At 45.4% G+C, this 24,149-nt stretch overlaps 1 protein-coding gene across 5 annotated transcripts in view; it reads right to left on the bottom strand.

Annotated features, from left to right (window-relative positions):
* Window positions 1–4,541: 4,541 nt before the first annotated feature.
* The window catches only part of ebo (exportin ellipsoid body open), a 44,512-nt gene continuing 24,904 nt past the window's right edge, over window positions 4,542–24,149 (bottom strand). For all 5 annotated transcript variants that reach the window (XM_077634395.1, XM_077634394.1, XM_077634396.1 and 2 more), the window contains exons 12-19: window positions 22,848–22,956; window positions 20,898–21,044; window positions 16,397–16,550; window positions 13,401–13,547; window positions 8,814–9,073; window positions 7,043–7,288; window positions 5,601–5,876; window positions 4,542–4,978 (exon numbers count right to left, since the gene is read on the bottom strand). In XM_077634395.1, coding sequence (XP_077490521.1) covers window positions 5,607–5,876; window positions 7,043–7,288; window positions 8,814–9,073; window positions 13,401–13,547; window positions 16,397–16,550; window positions 20,898–21,044; window positions 22,848–22,956 — 1,333 coding nt within the window. In that variant the 3' untranslated portion in view covers window positions 4,542–4,978; window positions 5,601–5,606. The remainder of the gene's footprint in view (window positions 4,979–5,600; window positions 5,877–7,042; window positions 7,289–8,813; window positions 9,074–13,400; window positions 13,548–16,396; window positions 16,551–20,897; window positions 21,045–22,847; window positions 22,957–24,149) is intronic.

The raw sequence follows: 24,149 nt of genomic DNA, 5'->3' as shown, positions 1-24,149 counted from the left end.
ACCCATGAGAAAACAGTAACTCTAGTTCACTGTGCATTAACTGCTTTAAGGAACAAGTTCAGTTGATTTGGAGTCAACGCAAAGAATCATGGGAAAATCGTCTGCTAGCGCTACTTTCGTTTTCAATTTTCTCCACCCTGCTTGCTTGCTTCGTCGTGATTGATGTCTTGGTATCAGACGTCGACAATACTGTTTCGTGACGTGTTCTCACGCGAAATGCGAGCTGCAGTGCAACCAAAATAAAAACTGAGACGAGGCTTTTTATTAGCATGGATGTGTCGAGACGCACGGATCGCGTAGTCAATTTTACTAGAACGGGCTTCTAGTAACGTTGCGCGTAGTGGCATGTATGGGTCGTTTGCAAGCTCACTGAGAGCCTCTGCACGGTGTGAGGAACCATCTAATCCACTGTACAGGTCTCATAGCACTTCGCGGTGCAGCAAAAAAAAAAAAAGGAATATATAATGATCGATGCAATGAGCTCGTTCAAACGTACGCGCCCGAAACCGGCTACAGCAACAGCCTACGCCGGCATATACTAACATTTCAGCGTACGACTCATTTTTCCAGACTTCGCCATTTTTCGAGTAATTAGCGAAATTGATTGCTTTATTTTATTTAGTAATTCAGTCATTTAAACTTTCCATTAAATCATTACAAATCATAATCAAACTCTTACTGGATGATCAACAGTTCACGAGGACAAGCTCTGTCCACGCTTCCTGTCCACAGCCTGTGGTGACACATCCTGTCCATGCCACTCATGAGGAAAGAAATGCTTATTAACAAACGATATGTCAGCATGTATGGTGGCTGGTATGAAGCAGGAAATACGTGGAAGAAAACTGGAACTTGGAATGGGAAGTACATATAGCAGACATATTTCCCATAATTGTTTGCATTTCTTTGGAAACACACGCCACTCACTGAAACCACACCACCGCTGCGCGATAGCACCTGCTAGACCCGAGAGATGAGCGAAGTTTCAACCTCCAAAAGATAGCCGCTACTCATTATGCCCGAGACAAAAACTTTCGAACAGTTCGACGGCATTCGAAAGTAGCAGCGCCGGATCAGTGGCTGTTTGGGCAGCAATACTGCAAAAACATAAGTGCATGGAAAAGCAATTTGCGATATGCCCATATGTACCCTTTCAGCAGCCACGCATATGTATCATATTCCAGAAGCAACCAGATCCTGCAACCTCCCTCACCTTATTACTCCACCCTAAACCTCTTCCATCCTTTCACCAAGCTTTGTCTGCATTGTCACACAAATATACAGGGTGTCCAGGCTAACTTTAGCCAAGGGTTAAAAAATAAGATATTTAATTAGGTAGGCCAGGGAAACCACTCACATGCAGCTACCAGCCGGCTTGCGCATCTAGGCAATTTTTTATATTGCGATTAATTTAGTAATTAACGAAATCAGCAGCTGGCATGGCGCGACGACCCCATTGCTCCGGCAGGACGATATGTCGGCGGTGGCACCGCCATGCCAGCAGCTGATTTCGTTCACTCAAGCCAGGATTGAGAGCAGCACAATCGTGGCACGCGGATGTGCATGTGTATTTTTTTTTTGTATTTCGCGGGCTTTCTTTGGAGCTCGGATAAAAGATACTCGTGAGGTTTTCGTTATCGCAAACAAATGGAATTGGGTTTTCAGAAGGTGCTGTCCAAGTTTGCTATTCACATTTGCTGTCTAAAGTCGATATTTACGCAATTAGAAAAATTATCTTAATTGCGAATTAATGAATTGCAAAACAAAAAATTGCCTATGATGCGCAAGCCGGTTGGTAGGTGTATGTAAATGGTTTCCCTGGCCTACCTTAAATATCTTCTTTTTTAACCCTTGGCTAAAGTTAGCCTGGACACCCTGTGTACTGGATACCTCAGTACATGCTACACATTACTTGCTGTGTACATGCTCACATGAAGGTTATCAACCTGCATGTTTCCAAATATTTGTATATGCACTTCGCCACAATATTTTACAGCGACAAGGAGCACTTCGCAGGGGCGACGGAATCGATAAGTGCAACAGAAAATGCAACAGCATAGCCACATATCTCTCCCTCTTGTTGCTACACAGACACGCGCGCACGCACACAGTATCTACCAGGTATCATCATCCATTTCATTTGCAGAGTACAGCAAATGGTGGAATTTTTGATACACTCATGTTGCACCCCTTTCAGTACATCACTCATAAACAGATTAATCTTTTCCGACGGATCCCCATCCTACATATATTTCTGTGCCTATAACACTCCAAATTTACTTGTTTAGCCATTAACATTAACAACTTATAAACCTGGAATGGTTCATACTGCACATTCCTGGCTTGATGAAGTGGTATACCAAACATTAAAGATGAAACTAAGAAAAATGATGAGATCAAAGCCAATTTCTCATGATACACCTTTGCATCCCCACCCTAACAAAAAGACAAGCTTGAAGTAGGCAGGTAGCAGGCATCTACAGTCGGATACAACCCAAGAGTGGAGTAGAAGACTTCCGGCCATTGGCATTGGCATAATATCGCGACACTGTGGTCGACTGCCTTACATCTGCTACTGAAGAAGTTGGCGCGGAAAAACGAGGACATTTCAACCAACTCGCCCAACTTTCTGCTCTCCTAAGTGTTACATCTGCTAGCAGGCACCTGCTGCCCTGCTGGCACCTGCTCCTGCACTTACTGACAGGCAAATGTAGCAGCTCATTGCGTCTTCAATCTTCTAACTGTAAGAGCAAATGAATTCACAGGGCACTCAGACATGACTACACTTAGTAATAAAGGAGTAATTGCTCGTTTATATGCACTAAAGTGCAGCCATATGGCTACAAAGAAAAGCTATACAGCTTCCATAGAAACTTCATGGTTGAAAAAGAACTCCTGACCTGGGGATCGAAGTTGGAAGCGTTAGTCAAAAGTTATGGGGAATCCCCCCAAGCTGAAGTAGATTACGCAGATTTTGGCATTCGTGTTTTAACTCCATTAACCGGCTATTCGCGTCGTTTGCAAGCATGTAATATACACTTTTACATTCTGACCTTTCCAAACAGATAACATTTCGTGTTTTTGGAACAGGGTGTCATGTGAACACAATAGACCATCAATTTGTATTTCAGAGCCAGATGTACTCAAGACAGCAGATATGTTTGCTGCACTTATAAATGGATGATGCATTTTCAAAGCACAAGGGCATCTGTGGCCAAATGGCACCTTGGCAAAAGGCGTTTTCATCTATTTAAGGTGAGACCAAAGACCTATTTCACAAGAATTTCACCGTATAGAAGCCACGCACAAGGCCAGGGGAAAGCTTGTACCAATTGTTTCATCAATAACCCCCACCCCCGGCACTGGGAACTGAACCCCGTACCTCTTATACTATATGAGGCAAATGCTCAAACCACTAGTCCACAGCTGCGGTAACAATTTATAAAATAGAAATCACATACCTATTCCTGGTGAGTCAGCCATTACGCATCATGGGATAACTGGTGCAAACTTAACAAAAAAGTAAATAAAGACTCGGTACACAATCTTGGGGAGACTAGATCATTTATGATATACATTTACACATTTTCAACTGTAAAAAATGTTCATATGGGCAAACAAAATAGATTGAGAGCAATAAGTAAAAAAACCTAAATGCAGAGGAAACAGTACAGCATGATCTTCATACAAACACTGTCAGAAGTTGGCAAGTGAAGCAGAAAAGAAAAAAAGGAAATAAAATACCATTACACGATGTGGCTAGCAAATTCACTCTTAATAAATAACTGCGTATCAATAGATATGAAGCAGCTCTCCAGGAAGCACTGATTTCATAGGATGTCTCCATGGGTTGCTTCCGCAAGAAAGAATAAAGTGATACCAGTTACAAGAAAAAGCCTGCGATGGCTATGGTCAAAGTGCAAGAGCAGGCTTGGTACGTACTTGCCGGTACCTACACAATGTATTGGTAGTTCAACAAGTACCAATACATGGTACCTGTCGAAGCAAGTAAATAAGATGCGTACTGTCCGCAGAAAAAGTCTTCTGAATGTGGGTGTGCAGAAAAAAAAAAAAATTTTGGAGCAGTCACACAAGCCAATGTGCATGCTCCAACTGCTGATATCAATATAAGATGAATGATTTGTTAGGAAGTGCTGCAGTGATTTTATTCCACAGCACACACATCCCACAGAGTTTTGCTGCCAACTGCATATATTAGAGGAAGCTAAACAACACTCATCAACATTACTAAGCACACATGAAAACACAGAAATGCAAACTTTCTTCCAGTAACCTGAGCACATCAGTTATTCTGTGTAATTCTAAAATATCAGCTCTGGACCACAATGAACAAGAATGGTAATGCATTGTGTGTATAACACTGCCAAAAGTTGGCCACACCATAAACATTACAAAAACTCCTCTCACTTCAGTTGTAGGCACTGCACTGCGCCAGAATCAAAACGATTACAAGCGCTTCTGCACATTAAAGTCAGTAGTAATTCTTGCCATAAAGCTCGTGAAATGACGTGAATACTGCGTTATAAAACCGTCATAGCTTTATTACCACGGTGCTATATAACACTCGTAACAATAAAAATGTTGGCATGGTGGAAGATCGTGGTAAACACTTATGTACATGCAAACCAAGTTTCTTCACATTTCTCAAGTACTAAGTATCTTACCAGCTTCTCAATTCCATTTTTCGGACACTGCTGCAGCAGGATAATCTTGATCCAAACATCAAATACACACATCTTTCTTCCATATGACAAGTGCGCATGTGCACATCCATACTGCACATCATATCACGCCCGTGGTGTTTGCAATAATAAGGGCATCACTAGTTTGTGACCCGACGAGTGCTGGCGACGTCACTGAGCACAAATTATCCCCTTGTTACACCTGTCACACGGCTTCATCACAGGAGTGGATCTTTGCTACGGCTGATCCAGCCTGCAACTTGAGCTGGTCCCACCTGCAATGAATAAACACAGATTAAGATCGGTGTGGGCTTGACTGACATGGTCACATGGTCACTATCGGAACTGAGGTCCCGCTGACCATTAACTACAACTAGGTTTCAGGCTGATGAGAGATAATCACTATTCTGTGCACCCCCCCCCTTCATGCGATATAGGGTCGACTTACATTCGAGTTGACCAACAATTGTGTAATTCCGGTTAAGTTGTGGTTAATCATAAGCTGTCCTCCACATGCTTCACGTACCGGGTGTTTCAGCTAAGATGTTCTGCAATTTTTTAAAATGGGCTTTTTAAGTTAGAGCAGCCCTTTCGGCATAGCACTTGGCATTGGCTCGAACCCCCCCCCCCCAGACACAGTCAAATGTCACGCATGGCTAGACATGGGTGGGCCAAGCTCACATGCACTTGGGAAACCATGGTGCCACGATTCACCATCACCTGCATGTTGCAGACGCCCCTACGGGGGCGACTGTACTCTTTCAGAGCAAACGTGATGAAAATAGCTAGCTGGAATGAAACCACTGCTTGCTCGCTGCATTCAAGCAGACAGCCATTCATGATACCCTCAACGGCTCTCACATGGTCCACAAACAAGGCTGCCCGAGACATACGCACCCGGTCTCAGCCAGTCGCTCGTCGCAGGTTGCTCACGAGGCACTCCATCTCCCGCCTGAAGCCAAAAGAGTCGTTCTCCCATTTGAGCGAGTTGAGTTCCTCGGGGGGAACCAGTGAAGGCAGCAGCCGACCATAGAAATCTTTGAAATCCACCTCCGCCAGGGCAAAGAGCAGGCTCTGAAACTCGTCCTTGAGCAGGTCACGCACTGGCGATGACACGAGGCACCTCAGCGCAGCCTCCACAAATTGTGCCAGCATGCCCTCTCGGAAGGCCGCCTGGTGGGAAGTGCAGCAAATGAGTTTAAGGGGAACTCCCCAGGGTGGAGAAAATTCACAACAAGGGAGTAATTACTTTTTAGCTTCCATTTAAACGCAGTTTCAAAAAGGAAAGTTATGCAGCTGTCACAGAAATTTCACAACTGAAGAAAAAGAAACTATATCGCTGCGCTTGGGTGGATGCTAATGAGCAATTACTTCTCATTATACCCACCGTGTGGGCTCAGTGGTTATAGTGTTCAGCAGCTAACCATGAGGTCACAAAATCTAATCCTGGCTGTGGTGACCATGTTAATGAACCCCTAGTAAGGCCATGGGTGCCATGGGTTTCAGTAACTTGGCATGCTGCTGCAATAAAAATACTGGACACTTGACGACTTTGGTAAGGAGGTGGTTTTACGTAACTGTATTTGTATGCAGCTGTTCAGTATTTGCAAAAGGTTACAGCAGTAGTCAGAGACAGCTGACCGCAGCCTGACAAATTGGGCACGGGAGCCATGTCCCAAACTCAAATTGTAGAGATTGATGTGCCCTGCACTAGCCCCCAAAGCTAGAAATCATGGTCGGCTGGTCAGACTATGCGACTACCTGAAGCCAGCGCAGCAGCATGTTGGCGAGCATTTTATGGCCGACGCAGGTGCTCAGAGTTCCATATATCCAATGTTTAGTTCATTACCGAAATTATATTTTACATGCATAATGCTAGAAGAACTTTTGAGTGTTCAATTAAAAGCACAATTTGCTCTATCCAAGTCCGTTATGGGTTTGACTGTAGTTAGATCCATGCAAGCCTCAACCTTTGCTTTTACACACTTCCGAACGTGTCGGACTCAAGCTGCTTGTAGGAGACTGCTTCCCCATTTAGCCACTCACTTGGGCACTTTTTGAGGGGCTGTGCGTCTGCATGCATGTTAGGAAAGAAGGGATCGAGGCTCCTTAACGCCTTTCGAAAGCCATTGAGGTTCCTTGAGGCTGAAAGGATTGAAAAATTCGTACGATACACAATAAAAACTGAGAACACTGCACACAGGTGATGCTTGTAGCTAGGAAAACAAGCTTATACGAAGCGTTTACTAAGCACTCCGAGGCTCCCCACTCCCTTGATCACTTTTTTTGCGTTGTCAAAGAAGGGGGGGGGGGGGGGGAGGAATATATGTCTGACAAACCTTTTGAAAAACGCGGTGCCGGACGTTGAAAAGGAGCAGGGAGTTCACACTCTGGCGAACGATGTCTGGCTCGGGCAGGTGCAGGAACCAGCCAAAGACGGACAGGATGCGGCCAAACTCGTGCGGGTTGCTCAGCTGCTCGGGGGCCACCACTCCGCCGGGGAAGAAATAGCGCCAGTGGTAAGCCACGCTCCGAGCCAGCAGATCGAGCAGCCTCGGCCCCAGCACAGGCGTCAGGCCAGAACACTGCACAAGAACAGCAAAAATTCCAGCTGCGTACCCTCAGGGTATGACGAAAACAGAGCAGGAAACAGGATGTAGGAAAGGCAAGACACACGCAAGCACTTTGTGTGTTAATGCAGTGATGCTGCAATGCACAACTGCCACAGCCAACGGTGCTTCGGAACCAGCCACCATCCATCGCAAGAGGTCTAATCTTGTTACCAGTTCAGTGCTATAATCTCTCACTAAAATTAAGGTACAGCTGGTTTCCGCACCGCCTTTGGCAGCGAAGCACGCCAAGCGAGGCTGGCTTCACCGCACGACAAGCTGTGCACCGAATGTTGCCTCTTCCGCAAGACAGCAATGCCGCATGGAGAGCGAGTTTGAGAGACCGAGGGCTAGCCTCAAGCACACCCCATTTTCACCTGAAGCCTGAGGTCACGCAGCCAGGCAGGATGCACGCATGAAACGTGATTGCGCCGTTTTACGTACTGAATGTTCCGGTGAATGAGAGTTTGATAAACGTGAACAACAGGACTATACTTTGGCACGGGATTTTCAAAGGGATGCTCCGACTGTTGGAGATAAACACTAATTTGATACATCCGGAATCGAATGTATGCTGCCATCACTGCAGTGGCTCAGTGGCTTTGGTGTTCAGTTGCCGAGCCTAAAGTAAAGGGATGGAATCCTGGCCACAGCAGCAGCTTTTGGAGGCAAAATGTGAAAGTACTTATGTGCTGCACGATGTCAGTGCACGTTAAAGAACCCCAGGTGGTAAGAATTAATCCGGAGCCCCCTGTCATGGTATGCCTCAAAGCCCATGTGCATACCGCATATCACACCAACAGTGTTGTGAAACACTCCTAGAAACGGTGCAAGACGTAATAGGGGGATATTCGAAATTCCACAAGTCCGCTTTTCCTCATAACTATGTTGCCAAACAAAAGGTGGCTGACTTCTCTATAAAAAACTTGCGAGTGCTACAGGACAGGCACAAAGGGTGTGTGTATAGACCGTCAGAAATGTATTTTGGAAGAATCAAACAAAAAACTAGTCCTTCTTGCTTTGTTTCAGCTGGAAATGCATGGTCAGCCATCTTGTTTTGAGAAGCACTCCTATGTAGGAAAGCGCACTTGAGGAATTTTGAACATTCCCTACTGAGAAGCCACACTTGTGGATGCCGTATACAGTAGAATCTTGACATAAATCTCATTGAATCCGTAGAAACATTCGTATCGCTTATTCATGTCATCCGAGTCGCAAATTAAGTGAAAAACCTTGGTCCCCGGGGAAACTGTCCACAAATAAAATTGCCCATAGTAACGGGAGTAGTAATAATTAGCGCAAATTAAAAAAAAAAAATCCGTTCTTGCACTACAATCGCTGATGCGATGGCAAATGCTCTTTCAGCCAAGAAGATGCAGCTATCACCCCTGAATACGGAGCCCCGACCAATCTGTACAGGCTGAAGTGGACACACATCCAAGTAGCAGACCCTCCCAGATTGTGGACCAAGGCTCTACTGTAGTGCAAGTGAGGGCCTGACCTGAACAAGGCGCGGCTGGATCTGGTCGAGGCACAGACGGATCACGACAGGCACGAACTTGGTGAGGCTGCGCTCCCGCACCACAGAATGCAGCACGGCCATGAGCCACTCCATGCCGGCAACCTTGCCCTCCTCGTGGTCCTGGGACACCCGCTGCTCCACCATGACCAGCAGGCGCTCCACCTTGTCGGCCCCCAGTTGGGTGGTCAGTATACGCACTGCACACTCCAGCAAGCCCAGCACGGGGTCATCGCTGCCACCTGCACATGGGGAATCCCTTTTTGATGACAACCTCATTGAAATGGTGCAGATGTGTTGGGAAAACACAAGAAATTTTTCTGCTGTCACAACAGACATTCTTGATTGTGAATTTTTTTTTTTTATGGCACCAGGCACACATGCGAGGCAGGTGCTCAAACCACTAGGCCATCGCTGCAGTATACAACAGACATTTTTACCTACCGACAAAGTTACCTACCAGGATACTATAACAATGTGACAACAGACATTCTTATTAGCATATTCCAGTAGGTAATCTTATCACACCGACAGAAAGTCTAGTTTACGCAACAAGAACCTTGTAGTGATGTTTTGTGCTGCTGCCTGTCGTTGCATCAGTGCAAGTTCTGTCACAACAGATGACTGCGAGATACTGTGAAAAATTCCGTTATGGCACAATTTTTCCGTATGTTTCACCCCAAAGAGAAAGGACAGCAGGCCACGGGAAAGCTGACCCATTGGATAACCAATGGGCACCCAGCAGCACTGTGCATCGAACCATGCACCTCCTGTACACTAGGCGGATGCTGTCATGTACTCCTATTCGTGAAAAATGCCCTCGGTGGTGGTGAAAAGCTCCTTTTGAGATTGAGGACTGAAGCTATTGCTGCAGACACCCTCAAGAGATGCCACTGTCAGAGCACAATTAAAAGGACACTCAGCAAAACCTCAATCGTATTTTTGTTCTGGTCTGTGTTGTTTGCATGCAGTGTTCACATTTGATTCTGGCCCGACAGCACAGCTAACGTCAATGCGAAATATCACGAGGTGTGATGAATGGCTCAGAGTAGGGCATGGATTCTCTAACAAGATGCCTTGGAACCACTGCGCCCCTTGAAGCACTTTTAGGTCTCCCCGATCACCTCAGTGCATGTATATGCCTCAACATCCGCCTTTTTTTTCTACCCACTTTATTTTTACTAATCACAAGGCTGTTCCCCTACACAGACAGTCACCCCTTAAGGGGGGCATGGAGGTCAGGGGTGAAAGTTTTTATTAGTTTTAAAACTCATACATTCACCAACACCGACCAAGAATCTTGGAACCATACTTATGCATGTTCTTTCTATGAAAGTTAAATAGAGAATGACCAGTTCTGCACATATGGGCGTTAACCCACTAACCATATTGTGTCATACCCTTAAGGTGGAACTTAAGGGTTCCCTGCAATTGAACAATGAACACCTGATTTTGCACGTCCACTCGGTAATTACGTTAAGCCCCCAGCAATTTCTTGTTTTTGGTGTAGAGCAATAAAATTTGGCATGCTTACTGGGATTTCTACTGAATTCTCAAATTCAAAATTTCACTGAAATGTCATAAGTAGTTTTGACATTTCAATTTTTAGATGCTTCATTGCTATAACAAACTTGCAGAAAGCCTGGCATGACACAAAACATGCTTGGTTTATGGTATTTAATGTCCCAAAGTAGCTTTGGCTATGAGGAATGTCGTTGTGGAGGGCTACAGCCAATTTCGACCACCTGAGGTTCTTTAAAGTAACACAGGCCTCTAGTGTTTTGCCTGCACCGAAATGCAAACCACCGCTGCAAGGATCGAACAACAAAACATGGTAGCACATTGCAGTTTTTTACCCATAGGAATAGTTGATGCAGTGACATTGTCCAGTTATTTTTAGCAGGTTCGTTCTTTTATCTACAAAAAATGTTATATCAACGCCTACATGATGCACTCATTATCATCACGGCACATTAGCAACAGTGAAAAAATGAGAAAATAGTTCAATAATTTAAGAGCGTCACTACATAAAACATTTTTCAAGGAACACAATGTGACAAACCGCATGAAAATCTGCGAAAACACGGCAAGGTTATGTCTTCTGCAAAACTGGGCAGCAAAGTCAAAAAACACCCGAGTAAACTGGCATTTTTACGGAGGTTTCAGCCAGTTTTCTGCTATCTACAGTCACAAAAACATTTCTAAGTCACTTCTGGGCTCGTTTCGGTGAGAATTTTAGGGGAATAATTAAACAGACCTTATAGATATCCAACCTGATGTTTTCTAATATCAAATTTTTTTCGAGTTTTTTGCGATTTGATCCCTGCATCTCCCCTTAACATGTTCACCGCATCGTGCGTCACCAGTGCGTCATGTCACATATGCAAACTGTGCAGCAACAAATGCCAAGTCACGTGAAAAAAACAGCAGGATAGTTCAAGTTCAAGGAGCCCATAAAAAGAAACCATGAATAAATCCCCTATATCTTCTAAAAGCAACAAATTTATTACATCTTCACCACCGTTTCCCCCCCAACCAGCACCCTTTTATTCGGAGTGTATTTGCAGCTGGCTTTTCTCTTCTCGCTGATTATCGCGTGCAGGAATGCCCCTTGACATAGACACCACGTCAACAACAAAAACAAAAGCTCGTTTTGTTTATTTCTTCACTTTTTAAATCTTTACATTGCCTGCATTTGCCTGCCACTTGCAGTTTGCACAGCAATGACACAATGCGACAACCAGCAAAACAATGGCGGCACAACATCATAAGAACTTCACCCCAACGAAAAGAACTAGTTTGTTTGGAGTGTACTGTATACACTTAAACCTATACCTGTAACGAACCTCCATACAATGAAGTCAATGATTTTTTGAAGTTTTTTTCATTCCCCGCAGCCAGTCCCATAGAAGACTATGTATCTGTGACCTCTATGAAACCAAGTGGCTGTGGGAGGCAATATTGAAATAACGAACTCGCCCCACTGATTGCCTAGTCTTTTTGCTCCCTATTTACAGGGGTATACTAACTTTTGGGTGCGTGTTTTCTTCTTTGTAATGATGCGCAAGGCAATATCCCAGATCAGCCGCTGGTGGAAAATGTCCGATGTCCCTGTGACGATGAAGATTCTTAAGAGGTGGATTAACCATGTGCTATGCCTTCTACAAAGGAAATGCTGGATTTCACTGGCGTCTTGCGCCACGTTACGGGATTGCTGGACAATGACGAAGCAGCTTTACTTGTCTTGACGTTTTGCGAGCATTCAGCAGTGCCGTCCCCCATCAACAAACAACAAAGTAAACCCACTTGATTCTTTTCAGTGAAATAAATGCATCCCGGGCGAGTTCGCCAATACACCTCCATACAACAAACATTTTCCGGGTGTTTGAAACTTCGTTACGTCCATGTTTAACTGTATTTCTTTACGCTTCTACGTGCTTCGCGCAGCTCGATCAAAATAAGAAAGCAGATCTTTTTTTTTTACGTCTTCTCAGAGCTGTCTTTATTTTTCAGTCGGATGCCATTAACCCTGCGAAACCATTTTTTGAGAATTTGATGCTCAACGTTTTCTGTTACAACATTCATCACTGTCCACAACTCCAATGAATAAGAAATGTTCTACTCATTACTCGTGGTTTTGCATTACGTTTTATAAAGAGGAACCCTTGAATGCTCATTAAAATTTACATGGTGCATCTTTCTGCTCTGACCTCACTCCTACTAAATGAAATTCGAAATCTGAGGCGAATCACTTTAATCCATGCAAGATCACTGCTGCCATCTATTGGCGGCTCAAAAAAGCTGGTTTCACCAGTGGCGTGACCCATATCTGGGGCACCCAAGAAAATTTTAAGAGTGGCCCACTAGACGCATAGTGATTAGGACTCTGAAAATCGCTGCCACAGTGAGTGTGTTAATTGAATTTGGGCTTTTTCTGAGAGCCTGTGCACCTGCATGCTATATTTTAAGAACGTCAGCTCTTACTACTTACATTTGCTCATTTCATGCGAGTTTCTCCGTCCGGTCTCAGACTTCATGATGGTGGCTAAATCATGTGATCCTAGCCGGATCACTCCAGGTCGCCAAAATGTGACACCCCACCATGTGAACGCAGTTGTCGGGCCGGCGCAGCAGCCGGATTACACCCTATACTGGTGTTCCGTCATATTTGTACCGTCTGAGCGGGTACCGAGACTAGTGCCACTTGTGGCCCACCCGCTTGGCAAAGAGGGCTCGAAGTGGTGGCACACGAATTGGCTCAATTCGGCTACCAAGTTTTCAGTTGGGCTGAAGCCTGGTGAGTGTGAGGGATTTGTACCAATGACCTTTGTTCCTGGAAAACGTAATAGGGGGCGACCTTCGGAGGGCCGTAGCGGGCCAACCAGCAGTCGCGGAAGGATGTGGGTGGCGCCAAATGAGTCGTCGTTTCGTGGCGTACATGTTGGTATCCAAATTTGCCAAAAGCACAGGTGGAAACAACTTAGCTAACACTCTTCATATGATATCACATTCGCGAATCATTTGTTTAATTTCTCCATGCAAACATGCTGACCGCGCTGGCAGCATTACCTTGCAGGCTAGGAGGCAGACGCTCGAGCAGCAAGGGCCACAGTGGAGCCAGCCCTGCGGCCGCCATCTGCTTGCCTTGGCTCTCCGCTTGCCACAGCACCTCCAACATGGCTCGCAGCAGGCTCAGGCTGCGTTCCACTGCTGGTCCTGCAGCAGTAAGATGGAAGGAGATAAGCTGAGCGCGGCCTGCTCTTCACAAGGACACTGAGGAGGACAACTGCATCCCATTTTCGTTCAGCAGCAAAAGGCACATTTGTGCTGAAAAAATTTAACTTAATAATGTAAGGTTTTTTTTTTTCCAGTCACTCGAAATTTAAATCTCCGACGTTGGTGATGAAACGGACCCCATGGTCACCGGCTCAAAGTGAATGGCAGTGCGGTGTAGCCTCAGAAATCAGCAGAAAAAACTAGAAGCAATGATGGCACCCACACTCTTGGCATGGGAAAATGGTATACGACAGTACTCGTACCAGGAGAACAGACTGAAGTTGGCCAGTATCGACAGATTATCACGTTCCAATCACTAACAGGCTACTCTCACAGAAAATCAAGTTTTCAAAATTGCAAAGCGTAAAAAAATTAACTACATGTGTCACCACCACCAGCTGTTTTTCACAAGCTACGGTGATGCCGGAATATTATTAAAGCGAAAGCTTTGCTACTCCCCTCCGTAGCTTATTCGTACAGTGTTTACTTCGGGACCTCCATCTGTAATGCTGATATTTATGTATGTACATGTATCCCACAATGGAAATGAGATGTGATGATGATGATGATGATCGTTGATTTTATGGAAGGCCTAGAGTTACTGTGTGCAGGCTTTTACCACATGCTGACAGTCAATTTCATGAAGAGCAAGTTAATTTTAGTGACAAGTGCAAGATACTACCATTTGGGAATGTCACAGTGTTTCATCCCAAGTTTAATAAAGAAGGAATTCGTGATTTCTGAACGTTTAAGAGGTTTGAATAATGAAAATGTGGTGCGAATCTGATCAAATAGCAAGTACTAGTACCCCTAGAAAATATGCTTTTGAATCAGAAAGTTTATCAAGCTGGGGGATTTTCTTTTTTCTTTTCCAGTCTATGCACGCACTTTTGGACATCTTGTGTGGCCTAGAATGCAATTCTCCAAGCTTCAATTCAAGCTGGTTGATACAACCAACTTCCCTGACGCATGCTGTGGCCTTTCAGGCAGGCAGAGAGCTCCTGGCCTCCGTGTAGCATCTCACATTTTTTATGTCCGTGAGGAAATTTCGCTCGGAACTTCTGCTCGAGACAGCTTTGGTTCCAGTTTGGGCAGGTTGGTTCAGGTACATTGTTCAGTACTGTCATCTCTTGGGAGATAATCTGAATATAAATCTACATGCTGCCCAGCTACAGAACAAGGGCGGCAGAATTGCACTTTTTTTTTTTTTCAGCGAATGCGTCACCGGTATTACTCGTGGCATGAGTGGGGTCGTTGGTGTAATGTATCACATGACCATGTCATCACAGTTTCGCAACCGATGATGCCGCCGGTAGTGAGCAACCGTCCTAGTGCATCCCACACAGGTGTTGGCGGAGCCTCTTCATTTCATTGCACAAATCACAAACCTGTGCTGGTCGTGTGCATATAATGCGAAAAGCATAATGACAGAGCCATTTTTAAAGTGAAAGCTTTTCTACTCTCTTCCGTAACTTCTTTGCTGTGTGCCCAAGTTCGACCTTGAACCGAGGAGCAACCACACTACAGCTATGACGTCACTCATCCGCCACCATCGCTGAAGCCAAGCACTTACCTCAGTTTCTATAGACTGTCGGCGTTCATTGTGTTCATTGGCATTGGTGATGACAATGTTCTAGACTCTGATACGGGGCATTGCAGCAATAGGCAGCAGCGTTCACTGGGTGATCAAACTCTCGCAAACAACCATTAATTTAACCGCCACATGCCAGGGTGGCAGGGTAGGCGCGCTGCCTATCCAGTGTGTGGAACACACTCAATGCCGCATCTGCTTACCCAATACTGCACCACAGCTTTCGCTCTCTAACCAGGTTCAGCAGTAGTTAAGCAGCAGCTAATATTTTTACGTGGTTCTCTGAGGCTGGCTACAGCTACACCACCATTCACTTGCAAATGGCAACCATGAAGTCCTTTCTGACGTTGCCGGTCCACTCGGAGAAAAAAAAGCTCCATTTATAAATACACTTTTATCGGCAACAAATGCTTCTTTCAGTGCCATACAAGAGCAGAATAGCCAGGAAGAGTCAGGCAGTCGATTTTCACTAACAAAAATTAAACGGTGTTGTCCTCGGCTCAAGTTTGACGGTTAGTGCAGTAACAAAACATGTACACCCCCGGTCAAAACTATACGGCCCGAGGGGTCTACTTGTGAGGCCTGCTGGATGCCTCGTTGTGCATCCACAGTGACCGCAATCTCTCAAAAGAGGAATGGTTTTGAGTTATCAATCCTCCCAAGCTTTGGAATGTGCTAGGCAGCCCTGCTAAACAGCTTAGAAGCAAACCCCTTGGGCTATGTACTTTTGATAGGGGCTGTACCTCACACAGGCCCAGTCCGAAAGAATTGAGAGGGCAATGTTATTCTATTCCGCAAACAAAAATTCCCTTAAACAGACCCCAAAATTCTAATTTCTGGCCTTTTTCCCCTAAAGCAGTTTTAAAAAATTTATCGGGATGGCAAAAAAAAAAAAAAGCTTGAAAATTTTGGCTCCTAAAGTTCCCTTTTAAATGACGTTTAGTTGTAAAACTCCGTGAAAAAAGCTAAAATTCCTTAAAAGGTACATCACTGCGAGAGGAACATCATGATGATGATGATGATGATGATGATTATGGATTTTTATGGCGCAAGGGCATCTATGGCCAAAAAGCGCCATGACACAAGGCATTTTCGACCTCTCAAGGTGGGTCAAAGACCCATTTCCCAAGCATTTCACCCTAAATAAGCCGAGCACCAGACCAGGGGAAAGCATGTGCACCATGCAAGTGGTACATACCTGGTGGCTCACGCTGCAACAGGGGCTGAGCGACGGCATTCAATAGGTTAGCTTCGACAACTGCTCTCTGGTCCCAGCACTGGACAGCACTCGGTCTGCCGCACCATTGTAGACACAATGCGGCATGCACGGACTGCACCACCATCTCCTCACACTGCATGTGACACATGCTCACTCTTAGAACAGGGGTCTGCATACAGCCCCCTGCTTCCGGGCGATGAGTGAAATTTTCTGCGAGCCCAGAAATCGAGCGATGCGATGAGCGACAGTGGTTCCACAGGCCACAGCTCTTTGTGCAATGCCATCGTGCGGCATGTCACCACAAAACTAAGCCGCATGCGGTTCACGCTGGGGAGTTACACTATTTTTCTCCCAATTAATACGTTCTTAGATAACATGATTTCCCAGCAACTATGTTTAAAATTTTGACAAATTCTGGTCGTATAGTAAGTTTCGCGATCAACTGCACACGTGCAAACTTGCAAGTGGGCCGAACGCTGAAGCACTCGACATGAAGAGCCAAAATGTAGCGGCAGTGACCCACTGTGGTAGCTTTTCTGCAGTGCTTTGGCGCAAAGAGGCAAAGCGCGTGCGCGCTCCCCTTCCCTCTCTCTCTCTCACATACACACACACACACACGCATGCACGCACGCAAAAAAGAATACATCATGCTAACATACAAGAGGGCCGTTCCTATGGGGATGCAACATGAGGAGGAAAAACACAGCGACATCTTCGCGGTGCCGAAAGGCAAGGGAGCAAAGTATCTGAGAATTATAATGATGCGAGTGAGCCGGGTATGGGGAACACTGCACGACAAGCAAAAACGCTGCAACTGTCAGCCGGCGTGGCGGCTTTTCCATACAAAAATGACAAGGAAGAGATTTTGGCTACTTTTTTACCACTGCCATTGATGTACCAGATGTGTCCCGAGCATCTTAGCACGAAGAAAAATGCCAATGTGGGCTGAATTTTGCGAGCACTAGAAAAGGAGCTGTTCGTACCTCGCGCCGAAAAATGCTAATCGACATGAATTTTTCTGAAATTTCAAAGTAAATGCCTTTGTAGCTCATTCAGTTACAATTCTCAAAATTAGTTGATTTGGACATACTTTTTCCCGGATAAATTTTTTTTTCCCCTCATTTCATAAAAAGTAAAGCGCAATATCCATGTTTGTAACACTGAGGTTTGACTGTACATACATCTTGATCATTGAAGGAATACCTACAAACCTTCCTTGGCGGACATGGAATGCGCACGGAATAGATCCTTCCACATCTGTTGCTACAGTTGAGTGCAGCAGCACTGGTGAACACTCTCTCAAGGTTAGGTTACGTACAAGGCAAGACATCCGCTGTTGCGGCTCAGCTGGCAGAGCACTGCACGCAACATGAGATGGACGAGGGTTGGGATGCCACAGGCAGCATGTGGCTGTTTTTTCTTCTACATTCTGTAAAATTACCTTCCATCTAAAGTGGATACACAATTCTCCATTTTGCTCAACACAATGAAAAAATTAAAAAAAAAAACTCCCGTGGTTTCTTTCATGCATAATTTATTACAGCTGCCGTCTCTCCATGGGCCAACCACATACATTTAAACCCAAATATATATACAGAAATCGAGAAAAGTGTGCATTATTTCGTTGATGTACATCCAGTTTTCGTGTGAGAACTCAAAAGGACTACTCAGAACGGAAGCCAAAATCAATGTTCACAGTAAACTCGAAGTTGGAAACATAGAGACACATTCCGTGATCACAATAACATGAGTGCGGCAGCAGCTGCCAACCTTCTCTGCCGTGGACTGCACGACACTACTATGCGTGGAGTAGGGAGAGTGGGGGAGTCAGAAACACCTGCCTCGCTCTCCGCGAGAGCGTCTCAGCAGCTACAAATTTGACCATTGTCACCAAATGTTATGTGTGAGCACCCTTGCCTCAGGCTGATAGCGCTCTTTGCTGCTCGCCCCTCCAGCCGTGTGCCTGTAACAGAGCGGTGGTGATGGGCGCACACCACTCGTCACGTGCCTTCTTTGCTGCGCCGTTTTGTGCCAATACTGTTGTTGGTGGCACTTGGTGCGATGCTACAAAAGAGAAAGCTGCGGAGGGGCACCTATCGCGCTGGAGGACAGCATGTCGTGTCACCTGCGTTTGTTCGTTATGATTACACAGTCGACCGATTTTTCGGACTCCCTAGGAAACGCGAAAATGTCCCAAAAATCAGGCAGTCCGAAAAATCAAATTTCATCGAAAAAAAATCACTAACTTTTCGCCAATACGCCGGAGGAAGGGGCCAAGTAGTTTTGTGCAGATTGTGAAGCTCCTCACAACTAAATCTCGCCATGCGTCGTGTGCACAGATGATGGGCGGCAATTGCTTTCACGAGCCCGACCCACGATGGCTGTGCTGCCTTCGGCATGCCGTGTTGTGTTTTATGGCTCATAGGCAACTAAGGCCATCATGCGCCAAGCACATGGTATGAGAAGTTTTTCACTGAATTTTATAGAAATGTGAAAAACCACCCGTGGTGTAGAGTGCCTCAACCGTTAGTACTGCCTAGTGAGCAGATAGGAATATTTGAGAAATAGCTACCATTAAAAGCTTTAAAGAGAGTTGGGTTACCTCAGCAGCCATCCCTGGCTGGGCAAGGATCTCGTGGCTCCCAGCGAGCCTTCTTCTCAGTGGTGAGAAAGTGGCTGAGGTGTATTGAAATTCAAACAGACCAGTGGGTAAAAAATTTATAATTTCTCAAGAAATCCCGTTTCTCTAAGAAAGCTAAGAACGCACGACATATCAATTGCATTATCTCCTGAAAGCAGTGTAGGATGAAAAGAATTCATTATAAAATTAAGTAAAGTACTTTTTCCTTAGTTTTTCCAATTTTGCACAAGAGAATAAAATGTGATTAACCGTAACTTCATCTCAGCATTCTTCGCAAACAGATTTATCTTGTTTTGTCAGTAGGACATTGTGTGCGAGGTGTGTGTGTCCTATACGAAGACGGCAGATATTCACTTCCTTGAAACTTTCCTGGTGGGTGCAGGACCTCCATTCATCTAAAACTGGTTTTACAATGTGCAGTTTGTTATTTACTTCATTGTTCCACACGGACTGCCATTTCTGTCTTATGTTGCGATGAACTAAGTTAACGCAGTCTTTAAACGGTACATTTACTTTTGTGATCTGCTTGTCATGAGCTTGAGCGGCGCAGAAGTCTGCTCTCTCATTGCCTTTAATTTCGATATGACTCGGTTCCCAGCAGAGTTTTATGTTTTGTCCTTGAGCTGTGGCTCTTACTATGTTGTGTATGATGTCACCAAGTATAGGAGTGATTGCATTTCTAGAGCGGAGAGCTATAAGTAAACTTAAGGAGTCTGTGTAAATAATACTGTTTGTGAGGTTCTCGTTTACTATTTCTTCAATGGCTACACAGATGGCGTACATTCAGCAGTGAAGATTGATGCACACTGTGGAAGTCGCACTATTTCATTCCAATTCCCTTGTACTGCTGCGCTTGCAATATAAGCATCCGTGAACCATCTGTATAAAAAGCTGTGAAAGTGTATAGTACTTTTCCTGCAGTGTTAGAAATTCTTGTATTATATGTTGTTGTGGAGTTTGCTTTTTACGGAAAAGTGTGTAAGAGTGAAATCCCAGATAGCAGGAATAATGTACCATGGAGGCAGTGGATCTTGTCTTTGGACAGTACCAGGTAATGTGTTTAGTACGCCAAGATTCTGCCACATCTCTTCAAATTGCAAGAGCAGTGGCCTGGTAGCTTGTGGTTTGTTGTTAAAGCGTGTCCGATGAGTCAGGGGTCCGAATTTTGAGTCATCGACTGTAGATATTCCTCTCACTGCGGTTCACATTTTATCACGGTCAACTTCCGCAGCACCTTCGCCACATGGAGTTCAAAAATACACACGCTTCAATGGGGGCGGCGTTGGGGAATACAGAAAATTCGTAATGCTGAGGGATTCGCTACATGGAGGTTCATTACACTCAGGTTTAACTGTAACACATGTGCTTTTTTCCGAACACTGTGGCCTATTGGTTCACCCATATTGGCAGCAACTTTCTTCAGCATGAAGAAGTAACGACAGATTTCATCTTCCGCTACAATGATTGCAAAAGGTTCATTAAATTTACTTCTCAAGCCTGTGAAACAGCACATTACAGAGCTTCATGCTCAAACAAAGTACACCTGGGCAAAGCTCAAAAGCCAGAAGCTTTCACTAAATAGAAAGCGATACAGTCGAATCCCAATCCTTTTCCCTCGAAGGGGCCAAAAATGATGTCAAAATATGTGGCATTTGAACAAAGCTGTCGCAATCAGAAGAAGGGACTGAAACGGTCTGCTGTATGGCCAACTGAATTGGAAGCATGTCGGCGCACACGTGGCTGACAGCACGGGGGACAGATATGCGGCGGCCTCCAACACATGCTGGCGTCACACAAGTACCACTAGGCACTGCTCAGAATAATGGCAAATTGCCCCACCTCAGGGCTGAGTGGTCGCATGGTCCCCTGGCACAGATGGTCGCAGAGCCGCTGCATGGACTGTAGCGAGAGCACGTCGCATGGCCGAATGTCTCTGCACACATGCCGAAGCAGGCTGCACCCAGCTCTGCACACCTTCTCGGGGTACTGCACGAAAAAAGCGGGCATTCTGACCGTTTTATACACAACTGCACCACCTCATCGTCGTCACCACCATCATACGCCCGACTACATCCACAACAGGGCAAAGGCCCCGTGCCAGTGATCTCCAATTAAGCCTGTCCATCAGCAGCAGCCACCCTCTCCCCGCAGACTTTCTAATCCCACGTGCCTCTAGGCTTACCTTCTCTCCATGCCAGTTTTAACACTCCCTTATTTCATGTGCGCGCAGCATGAAGACAACCTCAACACACTGTTCACACACTGGAGTGCAAAGGTATGTTACCAATGATGGTCTGCCATTGGTCCGATTTCAATAGCACAAACGCCTAGGTATTAATATGCTAGAATTAGAAGGGCCTGTGCAAGTGAAAATGGCGACCACTGTCATGCGTGGCACATAGCATAACAAACCTTAGTATGCCACCTTGAATATATAACAAACAACAAACTTTGGTGTGTTGACCACAGATATAACAAACCTAAGTATGCCACCTCAGATATAACAAACTTTCGTGTGTTGACCTCACATAGAATGAACTTTGTGTCAACTTTGGATATGCTAATGCATTCAAATGACCCACCAAGGAACGCCTCAGTTTTATTCTCAGTTATTCATGCTGAAGAGTGCCGCCACGGTGGCTCAGTGGTTATGGCGCTTAGCTGCTAACCCGAAAGACACGGGTTCGATCCCGGTGACGGCGGTCGAATTTCAATGGAGGCGAAATTCTAGAGACCCGTGTACTGTGCGATGTCAGTGCACATCACAGATCCCCAGGTGGTCGAAATTTCCGCAGCCCTTTACTACAGCGTCCCTCACAGTCCGAGTTGTTTTGCGATGTTAAACCCACATAAACCATTCACGCTGAAGTGGAACCACAAGGCTGTTTGGTTTGGTTTAACGGCTGCTTGACTATTTCCTGTTGATCCATATTTCCACCGGCTGGGGAAAGAGCTGGAGTGAATTAGAGCAACAAAGCAGAGGTCACTGCACAGTTTTTGTAAGCTTCATGTGACCTAATCTTTAATGTCATAGCCACTGTTTAGCTGTTAGAACTGAAACCAAAACTACATGGGAGCAGTAATTAAATGAGAGGTTATTTTCCGGGTGGAGGCGAATTCAAGGTGGCAGTATACCTCGTCTCATGTACACTTCTAACCAATGATTAGCGAGGAAACAAGAATGCGCCGTCTCCCGTGAGACCACTGCATTCTACCAGGGCCATGAGAAACCAGCATTCTGCGCAGTGCATGTCAGGCAGTGGATATGCACATGTACGGAAGTTCTTTACAGCTCCATTAGAAAGCATTAATAGTATGCAAAGCCACAAGCCCCAACGTTCGCACTAACTACTGATCAACATAGCAACACTAAAAAAAAATGGCTCTACCATTATGCTTTCACATTAAATGCACACGAGCAGCACAAGTTGGCGATTTGTGCGATGAAATGAAGAGGCTCCGCCAACACCTGTGTGGGATGCACTAGGACGGTTGCTCACTGCCGGCGGCATCATCGGTTGCCAGACTGTGATGCCATGGTCATGTGATACATTACACCAATGACCCCACTCATGCCACGAGTAATATCGGTGACACCTTGTTGAAAAAAAAAAAAAAAACCACAAAAGCGAAATTTTGTCACCCTAATTCAGTAGCTGGGCAGCATATAGATTTATATTCAGATTATCCCCCGAGAGATGACAATACCGAACAGAGCATTTGCACCAACCAACGTGCCCACAAATTCAGCATGCACCAATCACCCCCCCTCCCAAGTAACACACTCACCGGTTCTAAAACAGGAACCAAAGCGGTCTCGAGCAGAAGTTCCGAGGGAAATTGCCCCATGGGCATGGAGTAAGTGAGATGCTGCAAGGAGGCCAGGAGCGCTGACTGCCTGAAAGGCCACAGATATGTCAGGGAAGTTGTTTGTATCGGCTAGCTTGAACCAAAGCTTGCAGAATCGCGTTCTAGGCCACACAAAATGTCCAAAAGTGAGTGCATAGACTGACAAAGAAAAAATATCTCCCAGCTTGATAAACATTCTGATGCAAAAGCATATTTTCTAGGGGTACTAGTACTTACTGTTTAGTCAGATGCACACCGCATTTTCATTATTCAAACCTCTTAAACATTCAGAAATTACGAATTTCTTGTTCATCTAAAATTGCGATGAAACACTGCGGCATTCCCACACGGTAGCATCTTGCACATGTCACTCAAGTTAACTTGCTCTATTGTGAAATTGACTGTCGGCATGTGGCAAAAGCCTGCACACGGCAATGCTAGGCCTTCCATAAAATCAACGATCATCATCATCATCATCATCACATCTCCTTTCCATCGTGCGAAACATGTACATAGAGAAAATTCAGTATTACAGGCGGAGGTCCCGAAGTAAACACTGTCCAGGGAACCTCGTGGTTTTTCACGACCCAAGGGCAGCTTTCTGGCCAGCTTTTCGGCCAAAGAGAGCGTGACAGGGATCGTCTCACTTGCGCTGCGGCTCGGACTGCTGCTCTTATATCTGTTTCGCGAGCTGTCTTGTCGCATTTTGCCAGCAGTGCCTTGCCTCGCCATTAATCGACCGCTGACATCACTTTTCCAGTAAGGAGGTATCTCGCCACCTTACAATACCTCACGACAGCATGCAGTAAACTCTTTTTTTTGGGCCGCGGTGGCTCAGTGGTTATGGCGCTCGGCTGCTTATCCGAATGACACGGGCTCGATCCCGGCCGCGGTGGTCGAATTTCGATGGAGGCGGAATTCTAGAGGCCTGTGTACTGTGCGATGTCAGTGCACGTTAAAGAACCCCAGGTGGTCGAAATTTCCGGAGCCCTCCACTACGGCGTCCCTCATAGCCTGAGTTGCTTTGGGACGTTAAACCCTATAAACCGAACCAAACCAGTAAATTCTTTTGTCATGTGAGTATTAAGCAAAACTGTGATATCAGACTTTTTTCTCACTGACAGCAATTGTTATCCAAAAGGACTGTAAACATGGTACTAGTCTTTACTGCTATTACTACTGCACGATTCCTGCTTCTTTACTAAATGCCTGGTAGGCCTTACAAATGTAATAAATTATGCT

This window comes from Amblyomma americanum, chromosome 8 (assembly GCF_052857255.1).
Source record: "Amblyomma americanum isolate KBUSLIRL-KWMA chromosome 8, ASM5285725v1, whole genome shotgun sequence".
NCBI lineage: Eukaryota > Metazoa > Arthropoda > Arachnida > Ixodida > Ixodidae > Amblyomma > Amblyomma americanum.
This window is presented reverse-complemented; position numbering and strand designations above follow the sequence as displayed.